Below are 11608 nucleotides of genomic sequence, written 5' to 3' on the forward strand. Positions count from 1 at the left end.
ATTAGAAGATAGCTCAAGACATTCATAAAAATAAATGTGCTGTTTGATTTCAGAAATTAAAGATTTCCCAGGGATAAACCATATTTCTGTGAATCACAAAAATGATATTCATGACTGTAAAAGAAGAACACCAAACCCATAATCACATTCTTTTATTGAGTATGAAACTCACAGAAACCAACATAGTTCAAAATGAAAAGACACCCAATCCAGTTTCATTAAACGAGTAGAACAAGTGGAATAACTCTCATTTTTCAGGAACCTTTAATTCGCGTGAGCTAAGCACAACTTATTTCAGTACACAAAAGTAACATACTGAGCAACTACAAGTTCAGGGGCTGCGACCATAGGCTCTTAGTCTATTTTCTTTTGCTTTGGCTATTGCCTTACTGAAGGCCTCCTTATCACCCTTTTTGATAGCCCGCAATTCTAGAAAGAGGTTTTCATTAGATAGACTTTCTTGCTCCTCTAGATCACCACAACAAGACCTTGTCCACTTTTCCACTTCAGCTCCAGAAACTGATGATACACGAGTTCCTGAAGCAGAGGAGTGTGTCTCTTTGACAGTACTTGGTGATACCAAATTACCACCCCCATCATGCACATATGTTGGACTAAATATTGGAAAAACAACAGGAGGCAGATCACTAGTCTGAGTCACCAACAATGTATTCTTCTGTCGACGTACACTCGTGCCTTTCTTAGGATCTACCTCGAGTTTCCCTTGTGATACATGACCAACTCGAGTCTCTTCAATAAAACTACTATCATCAACAAGAATAGTTTCAGAATCATGATAAATTTCAGCAGCCAGATTATTTTTCAAACCATTCTGCCCATCAGCCGAAGTTGCAGCCCAATTTGAGGGAGTCTCCAAGCCATCAAGCACTTTGTCTGCGCCCAAACTAGCACCAATATTCACATGATTTTGGCTGGGTGGAGTTTTATCATTCATTATATGTTCCCTCCTGACATCTTGTTGCAATTCTGCACTAGAGTGATAAAAAAAATCCCCACCATTTTGGTTGGATAAAAAACTTTTGTTCTTCTCAGACTGCTCCTTCATTTGTTTATCCAATATTCTATTTTGCTTGCGAGCATGAGTAGAAGGACCAACATGATTTATATGAGCAGTATCATGCACCAGTTCACCACGCGTAGCGGAGCCGTTTGGATTAAGCTTTCGACAATCACTGGCATTATGACCTTGTAAAGAGCAATAAGTACAGTACCTAGGAAGTTTATCATACACCACCTCTTGCCAAAAGTCCATGTAAATTGGATCAGTGATTTTGAGTTTCGATGGCAGAGGTTTGGATAGATCGATTTCAACACAAATTCGAGCAACAAGAGGGGTAGACATGGTAAGCGTAGCCTGATCAATGGTTAGATATTTCCCTATCATCGAAGCAATAGGGATAAGCATCCCAGGGTTAAAAAGATGATAAGGAAGATCATAGAATTCAACCCAAACTGGTGCTAATGCTGAGTCTTGCGTGGGATCAAATTGATGCGACCACCTTGAAATCTTGTATCTGCAGCCTTCAATGTGAGGATTCTTGCGTGCTAAGGCTTTGACCACGTCTTCCTCATCTGCGAACTTAAGAAGGATATGCTTGGAATCTATAACATTGATTATAACTTCACTTTTTAATCCCCAAGTTTGTCTGACCGAAATCCTAATTTCATCAATGGAAGGTTTCTTGAAGAAAAATTTGATGATGAGAGTATTTTTGAGACAAGCAATGGCCTTGGTCATATCTTGAGATGCAAAAGAAATCATTGGGTATCCATCCCTTGTTTCAATCTTGTAAGAAGATTTAAAAGATTCAAGCTGTGGTTTATCTTTGCCCATGCAAGAACAAGCAACATTAGGGGAAGGAGCAACACTTGATATTGCTCCTCCATCCATTGGCAAGGCCAGTGAAGCAGCCATTCGAGGAGAAGGACCAGAAGCAAGAGCCCGAGGTCAAAGATAGGCAGTAACAGGTAGGTCGGTTTCCCTCATTTTCAATTGTGTTTAGTTTGAATGAGTTCTAAGGTATACTACAGTATTTAGATTCTCAAGTTACATACAAAATAGAATACATAATTCAGAAAATTTGCAGGCCATGAAACAAACAAGTACATCAAGTCATCTGTTACCCCAAAAAAAAAAGTCGTCTAGTTTTAAAATCAACAAGTGGCTGAAAGGGGGATAAGAAGATAATATGGACTTATGAACTGGTCTCTATATCAAACGTCAGCAAATGGCTGGAACTCGTTGTCACGCCATCAAGAAATAGTCGAGAAATCATACTCAAGTCCAACAGGCTAATGATCAAAGAAGGTCACCTTACGTGAATAAATATAGCTCACAGAGCCTTTCTCTGATGAAAATGTCACAACATGGCACATCTTCCGACTTCTTTCATTCGTTTCTATCTGGTATGACCAGCACAGGAATACTATAACGTACCCAAACTATATTCACAGATCAAAATATTGGTTTGAAACAAAGTGTTTGGAACATAGTCTATCCAGTACATCTTATATTTTATGAGTTTATATACCAAAATACTCAACTTCTACCTGTTAGACTTTATTACAACCTTCTTGTAGTTGCAATAATGCGTATTTTGATAATGAGCTGCAATAATATTAGTCATTGGTCTGTTGTTATACTATGGGTCTATAGCTCGATTATTATAAAAAAGGCCTGCAAAATATATTAGAAAAGACTCTTAATGAACAGGATATCAGTTGGTTTTCATACAAAGCTTGAGTTTTGGAGACGTACATTGCGAAAATAACTCTCCTTGGTCAGGAATTTTCTTAACAGACAGATCAGAGAGCGTGTCACGTCCTCTAGCGCATCAGGTGATCTTGTACTACTGTTATTACAAATTTTCGTTTCTTCTAATAATATCTTCAACTTTTCTGATGGTTGATTACCATTTTCATTCGTTAAATTTTAGCTAGAAGCTAGATTTTAATTCCAAATTCCACTTATTGAGAAAATTCATCGCAAACAGGTTATACAGTCATATGTGCATGATAAATGATGCAGTTGACAACTTTACATGGAACACTAAAGTCCTCTAGTTTGTTGGTACTGTAAAACATAGTCAGGTGGCTATATCTTATTATATGAAAACTCGTTACAGGGTTAAGTAGCGGTTTCCCACGAAGGTAGTCCTGTTTCACTTGTAAACTTGTTTCGCCTACATCACAGAAACGAATTCCCAGTTCCCACGAGGATCAAAACCAATTATTCTTTCATATAAGTATATTACAACAATGAATCAAAATACATTATTGTTGTTCTCAGTTCCCTCTTATCCTCAAGCATTTGTCGCTAGTTTCATATTCCCTAAGGTTGAGAAAAGTCACCGAGGTTGTTGCTTGTTTACTTTCCTAATACATCTCTAGTAATTCATATTTCACGTTCTAGCACCTAAACCCTATATCGATTCATCTTGCAGTAAAAAACCATAGACACACAGGTTGTTGCCTGTTTACTTTCCTCACACATCTCTGCGAATTAATAATTCACATTCTAGGACCTAAAGTAATACATTCCTCTCATACTTTGATCAGGTGTACAACAAGAAATGGAAGAAGAAATGAAACAGAATGATCAACTCGAGCTCACTAATCAAGAAGAAACCACAGACCTCACTGAAATAACATTTGAGAACAGAGAAACCCCCCTTCTGGAACAGGAACAGCTCATAGAGGAGACCAAGGAGGCAAGAAAAGACAATAAGGGAGAAAGTAATTTTGAGGACCAACATGCTGAGTCTGGAAAAGTAGAAGAAACAGAGAAAACAAATGAAGGTTTATCGAAGAAACCGAAGACCATACCAAAGCAAAAACACACGCTCACTCCAACAATTCTTCAGCCCTTCTCTTTGGCAACTGAAAAAAGAATGGTTAGAGACAGACAGGTTGGTTCATTGCAGCTGACAGAATCCAAATCCAAATTGTCGAAATCAGTCAGCTTAAACTTGAGGTCAGCATCAATCTTACTTGCAATAAAAGAAAGGGTTAACTAGTATTACCCCCCTACTAGATGAGCCAATTAGGATTTCCCCCAACTAGATGGGGAAATCATAATTGGCTCATCTAGTAGGGGGGTAATACTAAAAAATCCTAAAAGAAATATACACAAAGATATATGGTTCAGCTAAGTTATAATATGACATAAGTATTTATACAATGGCCCAAGAAGATATTTATTTCACGGACTTCGGTGTTTTTTTATTTTTCAAGTTTACACGACACCAAGGTTTAAAACAAGCTATATAATCAAAGCAGTTTCTGAAATACAACATTATCTACTAATTTTACCGTGTTTGGCATTTCAAGGACATATTAATATACGTGCAGCTCCTTCTATAAGTTTAAGTTTTCAACACGAAGTATGAGGAAGTGAATATACTGCTGGAATTGACAAAGAGTTAAAAATGACGCAGGGTTGACACTGAAAACTCAACTAGGTATACGCCAAGCTTAGAGCCGAGACGTGGACCAAGTGTTCATTCAAGACCTACACTTGCTAGAAATAGCACTTCCACGAAACAATCTGAGCTACTCATATGCTTAAACCACTTCCTACAATCACCTCCAATGAGAGCTGTAAATATAATTAACCAATGAACACGATTCTCTCTCTTATACTCATATAATCAGAGTCAATAATAATAAGTTAATAATGATAACCTACATGCCATATGGTACTGAATTAAAGGAAAATGTTTATTCTTCATTGTTCAATTGCCAAATTCAATGATGAGTACTGTAATTAAGTTAGAACAAACATGATTTTATGCTGCCTCGTTTACAAACGACTACAGCAACAGCAACAAAAAACCACATGCTTATCATATCTTAACTGCAGAATGGGACCAAATTAAAGGACAAGGTTCGATGGAAGGACATTGAAAGCAAAAAAGTACAAGTCAATGCCCAGGTACAATTTTAAGCATTCCAAGCACCTTATTTTGCATATGCAAACTAAAATTGCTAATGCCTATAACTGCTAGTCTGGTACTACTCCATTATGTCAAGAGATAGGTCTAATATGGCAAGGAACCCTCTATCTTTTGTGACAATCAGGATCTAAGAGAAAAGTGCTTTCACTGACATTTATACCAAGTATATTATTTTGTTAAAAGTAAAGGATGGAAGAACAGATGAACCTATAAGGCTACAAAATAACTAGCACTAGCCCTAATTCTTTGTTTAATAGATAAAACTGTCATTAATATTGATATATTTATACTTGGATTATGTGTGTTGTTGCTGTTTGATACCATTGTTATTTGCTCAAAAACAGCTTTCTAAATTTGTTATTTCAAAAACAGGATGCAGAGGAAACAGATAAGCTCAAGAAGTGTTCTACTTTTAAAGCTTCACCACTCCCAAGCTTTTACCACAGAAAGGACCCCCCTCCCAAGACTGAACTGAAGAAGGTAAAAAGAATAAATGGATTTCTTCCTGACCGGTAAAATTATAAGTCTATGATCCTGGACCAAAACTTTTACTAACACTAGTTCGTATACCCATCTTCCTTTGTGTTGTTCCAATCATTTCGTTCAGAAATCAGGTCATTTCGTTCACTAGTTGTATGGAAGCAACAATATGCTATCCTAGTATTCTAGTAAAAAAAGTTGCTATCCTCACTTTTAATATAGACACTATGCTCTCCAATCACCATACAAAAATTAAAGCCTAAGTCCAGTTGTTATTATTCTAATATATGTTCTCGTGTGTTTAAACTTCCGGTTAACATTTTTCAGTTGTTCTTTCTAAAATATATCTGTAGGTCCCAGTAACACACCCTAAATCTCCGCAACTTGGCCGGCGAAGCAAGTCCTCGTCTGAAGGTATAAATACGAACAAGGAAGAAATAAAGAAAAGTGATTCAAGGATAATAAGCATTACTGCAAAGGAGAAAATACAAAATCTGTTCAAAAGTGCTTGGAGTGCTCCAAGCTCTCAACAGAATAGGAAGCTGAAAACATTGAGCTCCATCTCACGTGGGAGTAGAATGGGCAAGGAAGTCAACATTTTGACAATAAATTGATGATGAACCTTCTTGTGGTGTGTTTCATATCATTTTAAGGTTTTCCTATCTGTTCAGTTATATAACATCAATTAAGTTTGCTATGTTATTTTGAGGGGTGGGGGAGGAGTATTAGAAACATTTGTCACCTTAAACGGCCTGAACCACAACTGACCATCAGCATAATGAACATCAACTATCATTAAGAGAAAAATCCCATTCCAAAGAAACCACTTTGTTGAAGAGAAAAACTGCACAACGCAAATCATTCTAATTGACATAGGACAGCTCCAAGTCTCTATCATTCTATTTTTCTGTTCCCTACTCAAGCACAATCAACAGATACCATGTCCCTCTAAATAGCCAATACCAATAGAAATCTACTTAGGGATGTCATCTGCGACCAATAGATAAGTATTCAGTATCTGTCTACGACACATGAGCTTTTCTCTTTGCCTTTTAATTACCAATTACTTATGTGCAATGTGATGCATATCAAGCTGCCAGGAAAGGATCAACACCACACACCTTCAAGCTAGTGCTTAGTCCAATATAGTATTAGTAACTACAGATATATAACGAAATTCAATAACTCTGTCTTTATGCTCCCATCAAGATTTATGAACATAATTTTGAAGGATGTCTATAGGTACTAGATAGTCGATGTACCATACTGCTTCCACGCCTACGTATTGAGAAAGAACAACCTTTTTTCTCATAATTTGTTTTAAACATGAGTACCATTTAAAAGTTCACAACGAGCACTTTTCGAGAATGTGAACTTCAACATTAACAAAATTGTGCATAAAAAATTTAGATCACGACATGCTAATTGTTCACAATCTCTTTCCACCAGGTTTGCATAATATTGCTTTTTTTTCTCCCTACACATAAATCTGTATCTACAACCAATGATATTTTTATTTTGTTCACAAACGAAAAAACAAAATTGTAAATAAAGTGACTGGGACAGCTTATTTTTCTTTTGTTTATTTCCTCTTTTAATTTTTATTCAGGTGGTGACTAAGGCAAGTAATGGCAGGTTTCGAATTCTAATATGCAGGCAACTGATGCTCACAAATTTTATAGAGTGGTAACTGGTCACAGCCCACATTTTGAACAGCAGTACTTGCTGCTGTGACCTAAATAATTACACTAAGTCTCACAAAAAGATACAAGTCCTATGAAACATCGGTACTGACACACGCCATGGTGGACACACCGATATTCATTTGGATACAAGAATACATGTCAAAGCAAAAAAATTGGGATTAAACTCTTTTAGCCCTAAAAGAAGTGAAAAACAAGGGAGAGAGATGAGCACTCTTATTCCTTATTTACTGACACTCGGAAGAAGAAAGGACAAGAAAGGCGCTCTCATTCACTGTTACACTGTTAGTATTCCTGTTGGTGAACGAGCTATTAGTTTCCTGAATCCAGGGAGTTCATTCCTCTGAAGGCTCTCAGGGAGAAGATTGTGGAGCATCATACCCTTCAACATCATGTAGGGCTGAAGATAAATAGAAGAAATCTTGATGACATCAGTATCGATGAACGAAATAATCATTTTACTCAATGGCTGATATTTCTTTGTTTGAAGATTTAGGACTGGTGGTGGAATACACTGTTTGGAAATTCTGTTATTTTTAATGGGACATTGATGGAGTGTCCACAGTTGTACTTTTTGCTGTTTTTCTTGGATTTGTAATGTAGGATATCCCATCCTACACATCTATTTTGTTCTCTTTCTTTGTATATATATAAATTACCTCCTACATATACCAACTTAGAATAAAAAAATTTACAAATAAAGCCTGATTGAAAGGAGAAAGATGGAGGATTATGGTTGTCAGCTACGCAGCTCTAAGTTTATCTTGACATTAATATAATCTCAACAAAAAAGATTATATGTTTTGTTCAAATTCTTCTACTTATGCAAGATATCCCAAGGGCCTTCACAAATTAAAACATAAAGAAAAATATATAAAATAAAACAGTAAAGCTTGTGGTTAGCTTATTACATTTATACAGCTGCAGTTTTCAAGAAGACCTATGAATATAGCTGACGCCAAAAATTGTCAGGCCATTTTAGAAGAGTCAGTGTATAAAGACACCATATTCCACGTGCCAGCTTGGAGTAGGAACTACAACAACACATTCACATATTTTAAAAAAATTACTGAGAAGCTTTCGGGAGACAGACCTCATAAGAACAACTTTTTATTGCTGTTTCTTCAGCACCGAAGTGGATGACGACGATGTCAAATCTTCACTGGAGGCTTTAATAATAAATAAAAGTGTCTCCACGAGCATGCTAAGAATCAATCCAAGGATGCCTCCAGCAGCATTCTAAAAGAATCAAGATAAGAATTCAATAAATCTAAGAACTCTAAGAATTATTGTAAAAAAGCTATAAAAAGTACCTAACACGTATTGCAAGGCAAAAATGGTTACTCAATGGATACAAGAGTTCAGTTAAGTACCATTGCAGCACTATGATTGAACAAAGCTCTGAATGCAGCATAGCCGATCAAATAGCCCGTAAACATCGTAACAATAACATGCATACCTGTAATAGATTAAGATTGCCTCCCTTCAGTGCATCCAAAATTAAAAAGCTGATGTAGAGATGCTATAATGATATCAAGCATGCAAGTAAAAGTGTAAAACTGAAAAACTATCTCTCCATACGGCGGAAGACTTCGCGCACTTTAACCAAATAGTGCAAAACACAGCTCCAAGAGAAATAAGACAGTGAGTATTACTTTTGCTGTTGTTGTCATTGTAGGTGGCAACCAAACATACTATTGTTTCTATTTGTTACAATTTGTAAAAGTGGGTTGGGAGGATGCAGCAGAGCTACAGTAAGAATGTCGTGTTTATGGTGAATGGCACATTGTTCTAGAACCTTCGAACCATGAATCTTCTACCATATCACCTACTATGCGACAGCAGTACCCAACATATTAATTCCTCTTCCATTTTAAACCATGGTAAGCCAGCTACTATAGTCAAAATCGCGCTATACCAATAATAATAATAGTAATAATAATCAAATATTAAAAGCAAAATCCACTGAAGGAAACGAGATTCTTACCAAACCGTAGCTGATCTGTATAAGATGAGAAAGGGTCAGAAGTAGGTTTTCTAGGAGTAATATCTTTCACAAGCTCATTATATTCTCTCCTCTCCGCCAATTCCGATAGCTTTCTCAATCTCTCTTTCAATTCTGCACTCTAAAAAAAAAAAAAAAATCATAAATAAACAAATCATTAATAAATAAATAAAACAAATTAAGTTACCTTTTCTCTCGGTTTTGGGCTCGTTAAAACAAATTCTGAATCATTAAAGAGATGAATAAGTTTAGGTCTTCTAGAAGGAGAAGAAACGGTCCAGAGATTTCTGATTAGTTTATACGGAACGTTGTTTTGAGAAGAGAGATTTAAAGCTATTTGATGGTGTTGTTGATTGAGATTTGAATCTTGAATTATTGATTTAAGAAGGAATGAACGGATTGTTTCGTTGTTTGCAATGAGTAATCCACTCGAATTTAAATTTGAATTTTCGCCTTCGCTCATTTTATTTTTATTTTTTCTGGTTTATTGAACTAAAAGAAATAAATGTTTGGCTGACGGATCTATATCGTTTGATATATATTACAGTTTTCTAGATTTACCCACCCAGAACTTACGCTAATTAGCTTTATCCCAGTTCTTTCATCTAGAGGTTTAACCCCCCTAAGAAAGACATCATCATCAGTCAACTCAATTTTTGTCAATACACGTAAAAAAAGACTTCATTGCCACTTTGTCCTTTTTTATAGTTTTCTAGCTTTTTATCCCCGTTCTTTTCATCTGTAGGGTTTTTCTAGGAACTTAGGTCAATTAGCTTTACCCCCATAGTTATTTCATTTAGAGGTTTACTCCTCCCAAGACCACAATACATCCAAGTTAACTAAGTTAGTGTTTTTGGTCAATACAAATGAAAAGACTCTAATGCCCTTTTTTAGGTATAATTACATAAATATCCTGTGACTTTGGCAAATACAAAATTCAAATTCAAATCATCTAGGACACATGTCATGATCTTGTGAACTCTATCCGACAATCATACACCACTCTAAGGGTGTGGATGTCATTTGATAAGGATTGGTATATAACAAAATATAACAAAATATATAAAATATATAATTTATTTTTTTATTTTTTATTGTATAAAATATTATATAAAATCATAAACTAATAATATAAAATTGTAATAACAGAATAATAATAATAAATGATAAATATATATATATATATATTTATACTAGTTTTTATAGTGGTAAAATAAATTATTCAAAGCAAATAAAATTTTAATTAATTTTAATTTTCGGATCGGATATTATCCGATATCCGATTCAGATATCCGAAATCGGATTCGGATAAATTTTTTAATCTTCGTCGGATTCGGATACGGGTTCGGATATCGGTATAAATTTTCGGATTCGGATTCGGATACAGCCATATCCGAATCCAAACCTATCCGTTTGCACCCCTAGATGGTAGTGATGATGTATAGCCGTCGGATATAGTTCACAAGATCGTGACATGTGTCCTAGATGATTTGAATTTGAATTTTGTATTTGCCAAAGTCACAGGATATTTATGTAATTATACCTAAAAAAGGGCATTAGAGTCTTTTCATTTCTATTGACCAAAAATACTACAGTCAAACTCAATTAACTTGGATGTGTTGTGGGTCTTGGGGGGGTAAACCTCTGAATGAAAGAACTAGGGGGTAAAGCTAATTGACCTAAGTTCTGGGGGGTAAACCTCTAGATGAAAGAACTGGGGGGATAAAACTAATTAACTTTAAGTTCCGGGGGGGGTAAAGCTAGAAAACTATTAAAATGACAAAGGGCAATGAAGTCTTTTTACATGCATTGACCAAAAGATAACAGTTGACTTGGATGTGGTGTGATCTTGGGGGAAAGCTAGAAAAACTATATATTATAGGTAGAGGCCGGATCTTCTCCGCCCGGGTGTAAATCCCACCCCACTCCACCTTATAGAGAAAACATGACATGTGGATACATACTTAACGTCCCAAAAAATAGGAAACAAACAGAGTCACTAAAATACAAGAAAGTAATGAATCGTTCTCTCCCGCCATAATCCGACTTTATCTCTCTTTCTAAAATCTCATCTTCTTTTTCTAGTTTCTAATGAAATAATATATTTCAATCTTGAACAAGACATTGTAAAAAACTCATTTAATGGCCAGTGACTGCAATATGCCTTGCCTCCCATTGAAGTTAAGCACAAAAATCATATAGCTAATTCACTTAATCGTAGTTCAAAAACACTACAAGTTGTCTCATTCAAGGTAATTAGTCTACTACATACGATCTTGATTTGTCGCACAGGTTTGCTGTAAAGTCTAAAAAGACTTCATGATTGCAATTAAAAGGGAAATCCCAATCCAGTTTCGATGAGAGAAAATAAAGCATGAACGAAGATAAAACTCTACTATGAGGATTGGATTTATCGGGATACTATAAGGATTGAGGGAAGTGTT

At 35.7% G+C, this 11608-nt stretch overlaps 2 protein-coding genes across 4 annotated transcripts; one reads left to right on the top strand and one right to left on the bottom strand.

Moving 5' to 3' along the window:
• Positions 1-2728: 2728 nt before the first annotated feature.
• LOC147489492 (uncharacterized) lies at positions 2729-7828 on the top strand. Of its 3 annotated transcripts, none has more exons than XM_086569860.1 (6): positions 2729-2859; positions 3580-3929; positions 4883-4954; positions 5349-5456; positions 5810-6087; positions 7066-7828. In XM_086569860.1, the coding sequence occupies exons 2-5, from the start codon at positions 3594-3596 to the stop codon at positions 6068-6070; spliced, it is 777 nt and encodes a 258-aa protein (XP_086425986.1). In that variant the 5' UTR covers positions 2729-2859; positions 3580-3593; the 3' UTR covers positions 6071-6087; positions 7066-7828. The 3 variants fall into 3 exon arrangements, with proteins under 3 accessions (XP_086425986.1, XP_086425987.1, XP_086425988.1); XM_086569861.1 differs by having other exon boundaries at positions 7092-7828; XM_086569862.1 differs by having other exon boundaries at positions 7113-7828.
• A 183-nt stretch (positions 7829-8011) lies between these two features.
• On the bottom strand, positions 8012-9763 carry LOC147489493 (ER-based factor for assembly of V-ATPase). Its single transcript, XM_086569863.1, has 4 exons — positions 9352-9763; positions 9147-9285; positions 8533-8618; positions 8012-8398 (listed from the first exon to the last, which is right to left on the bottom strand). The coding sequence occupies exons 1-4, from the start codon at positions 9625-9627 to the stop codon at positions 8270-8272; spliced, it is 630 nt and encodes a 209-aa protein (XP_086425989.1). The 5' UTR covers positions 9628-9763; the 3' UTR covers positions 8012-8269.
• Positions 9764-11608: the final 1845 nt, after the last annotated feature.

This window comes from Coptis chinensis, chromosome 7 (assembly GCF_015680905.1).
Source record: "Coptis chinensis isolate HL-2020 chromosome 7, ASM1568090v1, whole genome shotgun sequence".
In the NCBI taxonomy this organism is placed as follows: Eukaryota; Viridiplantae; Streptophyta; class Magnoliopsida; order Ranunculales; family Ranunculaceae; genus Coptis; species Coptis chinensis.

Excerpts from the sequence above, each read along its gene's own strand:
- LOC147489492 (XM_086569860.1), top strand. The coding sequence starts at position 3,594 with ATGGAAGAAGAAATGAAACAGAATGATCAACTCGAGCTCACTAATCAA. Across the intron at positions 4,955-5,348 it reads AAGTACAAGTCAATGCCCAG|GATGCAGAGGAAACAGATAA; the intron begins GTACAATTTTAA and ends TTTCAAAAACAG. Across the intron at positions 5,457-5,809 it reads CCAAGACTGAACTGAAGAAG|GTCCCAGTAACACACCCTAA; the intron begins GTAAAAAGAATA and ends ATATATCTGTAG.
- LOC147489493 (XM_086569863.1), bottom strand. The coding sequence starts at position 9,627 with ATGAGCGAAGGCGAAAATTCAAATTTAAATTCGAGTGGATTACTCATT. Across the intron at positions 8,619-9,146 it reads TACAGATCAGCTACGGTTTG|GTATGCATGTTATTGTTACG; the intron begins GTAAGAATCTCG and ends AATCTATTACAG. Across the intron at positions 8,399-8,532 it reads TCAATCATAGTGCTGCAATG|AATGCTGCTGGAGGCATCCT; the intron begins GTACTTAACTGA and ends TGATTCTTTTAG.